This window comes from Taurulus bubalis (genome assembly GCF_910589615.1).
Source record: "Taurulus bubalis genome assembly, chromosome: 1".
NCBI lineage: Eukaryota > Metazoa > Chordata > Actinopteri > Perciformes > Cottidae > Taurulus > Taurulus bubalis.
Genome location: NC_136589.1, coordinates 15,618,376 through 15,625,960, shown reverse-complemented (window position 1 = coordinate 15,625,960; position 7,585 = coordinate 15,618,376). Strand labels below are relative to the sequence as shown.

General features: G+C 42.0%; 1 protein-coding gene across 1 annotated transcript; it reads left to right on the top strand.

Moving 5' to 3' along the window:
* Positions 1 to 247: 247 nt before the first annotated feature.
* LOC306740759 (uncharacterized protein) lies at positions 248 to 1,969 on the top strand (the record flags this gene model as incomplete). The annotated part of the gene is made up of 4 exons (XM_079222987.1): positions 248 to 849; positions 939 to 1,269; positions 1,388 to 1,563; positions 1,738 to 1,969. 4 exons carry the CDS (start codon positions 248 to 250, stop codon positions 1,967 to 1,969), a joined length of 1,341 nt encoding a protein of 446 aa, XP_079079113.1.
* Positions 1,970 to 7,585: the final 5,616 nt, after the last annotated feature.

Below are 7,585 nucleotides of genomic sequence, written 5' to 3'. Positions count from 1 at the left end.
GAAGTCGCTCAGTAACCCAGTGTATAACTGAAAATGAGTGTTAACATGACGGAAGAACATGAGACCAAATAGACAAATTGGGATCAAGAAAACGAGTAGTGGTAAAACGGCGCCTACAAATGGTAGTTCTCCTCTCTGCACGGATCTATTACAACAGAGCCCAGCTTTTGTTTGTGCTGTTCCTTTTTAAATGTGTCTTCTGATCTCTTGTTCATGATTCTGCCTCAGGTTGGGACTCTGTGGCTAGATGGACACGGCAAAACAAATCAAAAGGAAGTTATTCTTCCTCTTCATTGCCACCCTCGTTGTCATCCTCTGCATCGGCGTGAGAACACCCAGGACGTACAGGTCCATCCCACAGCCGCGTTGGGCTCCGAACACTTGCCCCTCGCGGATCTCTGAAGGGACCATCACCCCCCTCGGCAACACCAAGCACTTCCTGGTGTCGGCCTACATGGACCAGAGAGAGGCCGGCTTGGATGTGCGCATCATCAGCATATTTAAGATCGACTCCATCCGACCTCTTCACTGTACTTTCTGCTGTGCAGGCCAGTTATCAAGCACAACTCCAGGAACCATTCTACAACACTCGGACCACTTTGGTTTCCCCTACGTCACTACGGACATCATGTGTCAGATTCCTCCAAACTGCAGCGCTACACATGTCAATCTCCTGACTGAGCCAAACAGATTGAAGCAATTCAACCAGATCTGGCTTCCCATAAGGAACCAGAAAACCAAGGGCAAGGAGGAGGAAATGTTCCAGTTCAACTTCACAGTCTGCATCTCCAACCTGTTTGGAGACTACAACAACGTCCTTCAGTTTGCACAGACCCTGGAGATGTACAGGTCAGCACAAGGACGATGCCACAGACCACCATGTGAATTGGGTAAACCAATCATTTACCTCTTTCTTCCCCCCCCTCCCCTTGCTGCAGGTTACTGGGCGTGGATCGGGTGGTGATCTATAACACCAGCTGCGGCCCAGACCTGGACCGCCTGCTGCAGGCCTACAGCCAGGAGGGCTTCGTGGAGATGGTCCCCTGGCCCATCGACCAGCACCTGAATCCATCTCGTGGCTGGCTCTTCTCAGAGAGCGGGGGGGACGTGCACTATTTCGGCCAGCTGACCACTCTCAACGAGTGCGTTTACAGGTCCATGGACCGCTCGCGCTACGTCCTGTTGAACGACATCGACGAGATCATCATGCCGTACCAACACGATGACCTGACCTCCCTGATGGACGTGCTCCAAAGGCAGCATCCGGATGTAGGGACATTCTGGACAAATATTACGGAACTAGCTAACCGTAAGATTATATTTGACGTTGATTTTGCATATGTAAATCCTCTCTCTCCCATCTTCCATGCTGTACGACATCGTATAGACAGGAGTGTACCTCATCGAGAACCACATCTTCCCCAAGACGCATTTTGAACCGAGTGGGAGGTTTCACCTGCCTCAGTGGAACAGGGTGCCGGGCGTCAATATCCTGGAACACATCTACAGGGAGGACCCCAATAGGGAGTCCTACCACCCACACAAGATGATAGTTCAGCCGAGGTAGGCGGAAAAGTTACTCATGCAGGACCCCCACACATACACACGATACATTTAGCTTCAGTTCCTGTTTGTGAAACCCTATTGGGTATTGGTGTGAACATGTTGAAGAGGGTTATCTCATATAACATGCCATGCAATTGTTCTCAGAGGCTGTTGTGTATCTGTGCATCACAGGTCGGTGGTGCGGACATCGGTGCACGAAGTGCTCCAGAATTCTGGACGGCGGCTCAAGGTCCCGATGGACGTCTGTCGGATCGTCCACGTCCGCGTTGCCCTACGGGGCTCATTGACGCTGGAGCAGCTCAACGAGGACAAGCGACTGTGGGACTTCCAGGAAAAACTGATTCCCAGCGTGGACGTGGCGCTGAGGAGAGCCGGGCTGCTGATTACAGAGGGGCAGCGCTGATGGACAGGGTGAACGGACACTCGGGGGTGTGAGCGGCTCTGCGAGGCTCGACTTCACCACGGCGGTATTGGACACACTGACATGTTGAACCTCATGGAAGTCAGGGGATTATCACAGTTAATACACTTTTCCAGTCTGGACCCAAATCTGTGTGAGAGACCGATATTGTCACCTCTGGAGCCACGGGTGATGCAACAACAATACAACGCATCTTGTAAAATAAATGATGAATAAAAAACGTTGTGCAGTCGAGTACACAAATAGAGAAACTGTTTTCTCAAGCTGCCAGATAAAGTAAGATGATTCAATGCTGTTGTTTCGGTACAAGACGTTTGAGGATGATTGTGACTAAACATGCAGCTGCTTGCTAAGACAAATAGACAAACGGACGGGACAGGAGCTGGTCAACGAGAAAATACGCTAATAGGGAAAAATAAGTATAATACAATATTTGTGAAAAACAATTAAATTATAAAATAGATATAACTTTTAATTATAAGAAAATAAAAATAATTAATTGTAAAGTAGTTAACTTTAATAATAGTAATAACTTTGTGATTCTGTTTAGGCCAGCAGAGAAGGCTTAGCAGGCCCTGACGGCCCGCCACTGAGTCTGAGCTAAAGTTATATAAAACTGTAAATTATGTTTTAAGAAAAAAAAGCCCAAAACTGCTGTATTTGGATGTATTGATTACCATAAGTAATATACAAGTGAAATGTATGGTTTGGTACATGAAAAAATTAAAATGTCACAGATGTGCCCAAATGCAAATTGCTGTCCTCGTCTGAATTTTCTCTGTACTAAACCCTCTCTAACTTTGTTCTGCTTCACTTTATCAAAGTCGACCTTTGCAGAGAGAAAGTTCACATATTGTGCTATGATTTGGTTTCGAGTTAAACCTTACAGCTGCACCATTCCAAAGAAATAATCATCCTAAAAGTGCTTTTTTTCTAGGTGGAACTGAAACCTGTCATCTTCATTTACTCTTAATCATGTGTCATCTTCATTTACTCTTAACCAGTAACAAATGGTCTGATATGTACACATCTGAAGCCCTCGACTGAATTAGAAGATGAAAGTCAAAAAGTATTTTCCTCAATCCAGTTTAATTATTCATTTAACTGCTAAATAAATATGTTTAAAAAAAATCCTGTTAAGTGTTAAAACGTTGTTGATGATTAATTTTAAACTCGTGAGAGTTTACATGGTGACGAGTAAACCACACCACTAATACACATTCCAATCACACCTCTCTAGCTCCGGTCTCTCAGGGCTTTATGGTTAAATGGTGAAGGTAGTCGGATACGTATACACCAAACAAACGGGTCAGATTAATAGCTCAATGTAAATGTGAGCAAACAGTCGGACAACTCTTCTTACAGCTAAATAATTCAAATGACCTCGAGGCATATGTCTGTTCTTTTTAACATTTCTATTTTATATATTGCTGGCACACTGTGGAATAAACGGCTTACGTTCCCACCTTAACTAAATCACTTTTCTTTGTGCAAACACAAAGTTTTTGTTTTAGTTTTTTTCCGCTGTGACGTCCAACTATTCAGCCTTTTTTCTTTTCATGGCTGCCAATACAACAATTCAAAAGCAACTGCATCAAACGGAACCCTCTGCATCCTTTGTTCTATTTGATGGTCTGAACATCGAGTCGTTAACTGGTTTTGCAGTATAAACATGCACACAATGAATAAGCATGAATGATCCGCAGAGTACTTTAAAACCTTTTAAGAACCAAGGATGACTGAAAGATTGTTATTTAAAACTGTAAATCAAATATATTAAACAGAACCAAAACTGCTGTATTTGGATGTATTGAATACCATAAGTAATATACAGTCAGGTCATAAATATTTGGACATTGACACATTTTTCATTATTTTGGCTGTGTACACCACAACAATGGAGTTGAAATGAAAATATGAATGAATGAAAATATGTGCTTTAAGTGCAGACTTTCAGCTTTAATTTGAGGGTATTTACATCCAAATCAGGTGAACGGTGTAGGAACTACAACAAATTAAAATGTGGCCACCCTCTTTTTAAGGGACCAAAAGTAATTGGACAAATTAATATAATCATAAATCTAATTGTTACTTTTAATACTTTGTTGAAAATCTTTTGCAGTCAATGACAGCGTGAAGTCTGGCTTCTATAGACATCACAAGACGCTGGGTTTCGTCCCTGGTGATGCTCTGCCAGGCCTCTACTTTAACCGTCTTCCGTTCTTGCTGGTTCTTGGGGCATTGTCCCTTCAGTTTTGTCTTCAGCAAGTGAAATGCATGCTCAATTGGATTTGTCAGGTGATTGACTTGGCCATTGCAGAACATTCCACTTCTTTGTCTTAAAAACCTCCTTTGTTGCTTTCGCAGTATGCTTCGGTTCATTGTCCATCTGCACTGTGAAGCGCTGTCCATTGAGTTCTGAAGCATTTGGCTAAATAGGAGCAGATAATATTGCCCGAAACACTTCCGAATTCATCCTGCTGCTTTTGTCAGCAGTCACATCATCAATAAATACAAGGGAACCAGTTCCATTGGCAGCCATACATGCCCACGCTATAACACTACCTCCACCATGCTTCACTGATGAGGTGGTATGCTTTGGATCATGAGCAGTTCCTTTCCTTCTCCATACTCTTCTCTTCCCATCATTCTGGTACAGGTTTATCTTTGTCTCATCTGTCCATAGAATGTTCTTCCAGAACTGTACAGGCTCTTTTAGATGTTTTTTGGCTAACTCTAATCTGGTCTTTCTGTTTTTGAGGCTCACCAATGGTTTACATCTCGTGGTGAACCCTCTGTATTTACTCTGGTGAAGTTCTCTTGATTGTCGACTTTGACACAGATACATATACCTCCTGGAGAGTGTTCTTGATCTGGCCAACTGTTGTGAAGGGGTTTTTCTTCTATATTGCTCTGTTCGTCAACATTACTTTAAATGTAGCAGCACTTCTCTTTGTTTTCATGTTGTTAATGTCGTGGAGTCTCTTTTTTTTAACCTGTTTGCGTTCTGCCGTCCCGCAGGCGTCTTTTACTGTACATTCTATTGTACACTGTACATCTATTTATAGTTCGGTACACAGTGCTTGGTGTTTCTGGAAACCTATAATTCTTGTGATTCCAGCTGTGCACTCCGTTTCAAGATCAGACCACCACAGCAGCTACAGTCAATCCGTTTGTCAGACAACAACAAACAAACAAACGATAGCAAAAGCCAGGCAACTCACCGATGACGCCTCATATTGATCCATAAATCCATAACATTCCAACAAGAACGCCGTTGTTACATCGTAAAGGTCTAATAAAAAAAAATCCCATAAGAGATTTAGTCCAAAACGTGATTACATCCATACATATCCACAAACTGGTGTTGCATCATTTCATATCAGCTGGAAGATATGAAACAATGGCCGTTTCTCAATACCAAGTACGCTAAGTCCAGACTTGTGTACTTTTGGAGTTTGGACTTGGGGGTTTGGACTTGGGAGTCCAGCAGCTCCTGAGGCAGGTTGAACTTCCCGAGCTGGCGCAGAAAGTAGAGCCTCTGCTGGGCCTTTTTCCGGATGGTGTTGATGTTGGTGGTCCAATTCAGGTCCCGGGAGATTGTGGATCCCAGAAACCTGGAGGACTCCACCGCAGACACAGTGCTGTTGTGTATGGTGAGGGGGGTAGTGTTGGGGGGCTCCTCCTGGGGCTCCGACATCTCTACATGCGGGGCCGGTGGGCTGACGGGGTTGGGCTGGAACATTGTGCTTTAACAAGTCTCAGTTTTTTTTTTTGTTTTAATTAGTTGTTAACAGTATTTTTTAACTTCACAGGCTAAAAATTATCAAGTGACGCAACCACATATTTGTAAAAAAAATATATATTTTCCAATTCTTTTTTTCAAACAGACTTTTGGAAATGATCCCTTGTAGTGTCTACAGTGCCTAACACATTGTTGTTTTATGGTTGTTTTATATAAATAATAATGTAAGATAATTGCGTACTCTAGGTATTTAGTATATTTAACATTTGATTTTACAATTAAATAGAGAAACATAATAATACAAATATAGAACTGAATACATTCAATACAATAGTTCTTCACATCACATTCAGCAACCATTTCTTTACTTTAACCTATTATTTATTGCTTTAAATTACAATTTTATCTGGCTGCACCACCTGACGTTTTCAATTGGGCCACCTGACAATGTTATCTCCTTGTCGTGCTGATTTCTCTTGACTTGACAGTGGCATCTTAAATAGTAAAAGAATATTCAAAATGATCATGAAAATGGTTTGAACGTGTATACTATATTTAACTTAACACTGTTAAACATTTAAAAAATTTAATAAATAATCTTAACCTCTTTAACCCCAGAGTCCCGTGGCGCCCATTATTGGACAGGAAAAAAATTAAAAAGGCAAGTGACGTTCCTAAAGTATCTTCGGAACCACAACGTTGATTAACTTCATTTAAAGTGCTGAAATACAGTAAAGCCTTGTGGGAAGAGTTCTAACCGAACAGAAAAAATTAAACTTACCGTTAAGTTTATGTAATTACATGAACCCTGTAACATCGCTGTCTTTAGTAACTTAAAGTACACTTTACAAAGTCGGATTTCAATAAACTACACCTCTTTGTAACCCTACAAGCTTGTAGGAGTCTAAAAATCCATTCATCTCTGTATATTAGTCCCTGAAAAATCTATGTGCACCCAGACGTTTTTTTTCTTCTTCTACTTCCTCGTTGCGTTTTTGACTCTGGCTGCTTCTGTGAAGGTGAGAGGTTTCTTAGACTGCGCCACACGTCTTCGTCAGAGCTTCCTGGAAATGTCCTTACCCAGTGTAATGGAAGATTTTCCTATAGATCCGTTAAAAAGGAATGAGGTTTCTGAATCAAAGTTGTCTTAAGTCCGTTTATTCCTGCAGGAAGGAAAAGTCTGTCACAGCCACTGGTGCAGCCTGTTAATGCGTGTTAATTATTGGATGCCTGGTGCCTGGTAATAGTCAAAAGCCAATTTCCCACTGTAGTACATCAAAATCCTTCTACCCGTGTACCCATCCCCCTTTTGAAATAGGACGGAATTCACAAATCCGTCCTTTTCATCAACATCGAGGTGAAAAGGTTTTGAATAGTCGGGTGGGTGCAAAGCAGTCGCACTGGCCATGGCTTGTTTAGTGGCTATAAAAGCGGCATCATTATTTGCTTTCAGTTCCTGTTCTAATGATGTATGAGAGTGTAATCTGATTTTAGCTTAAAAATGTTTTATTCCTCTTATCAGTATTTTATCCTTATACTTATTCTTACTACTTATTCAACTCTATAATTATTATTAATCACTAGCTTTGATGTTTGGATGGTGTACGACAGCGTCAGTTTGGTTGCTAAAGTGTGTGTTAGTTCATGTGGAGGAACAAGTGGACATAAATTTTGGTGCCAAAGGGTTAAATCCCTGCTGTACCCTATCTGCCCACTGGGGTATGAGTGTCTTGTCCCTACCTCTAGGGGCACTCTTTCTTATTTTGGGTGTAGTGCTCCCCCCGGCCACTAAGTGTCTCCCTTCTATCTTTCTTGTGTCTTGAGATGTTCTTGACTCCTCTTTCTTGTATTTC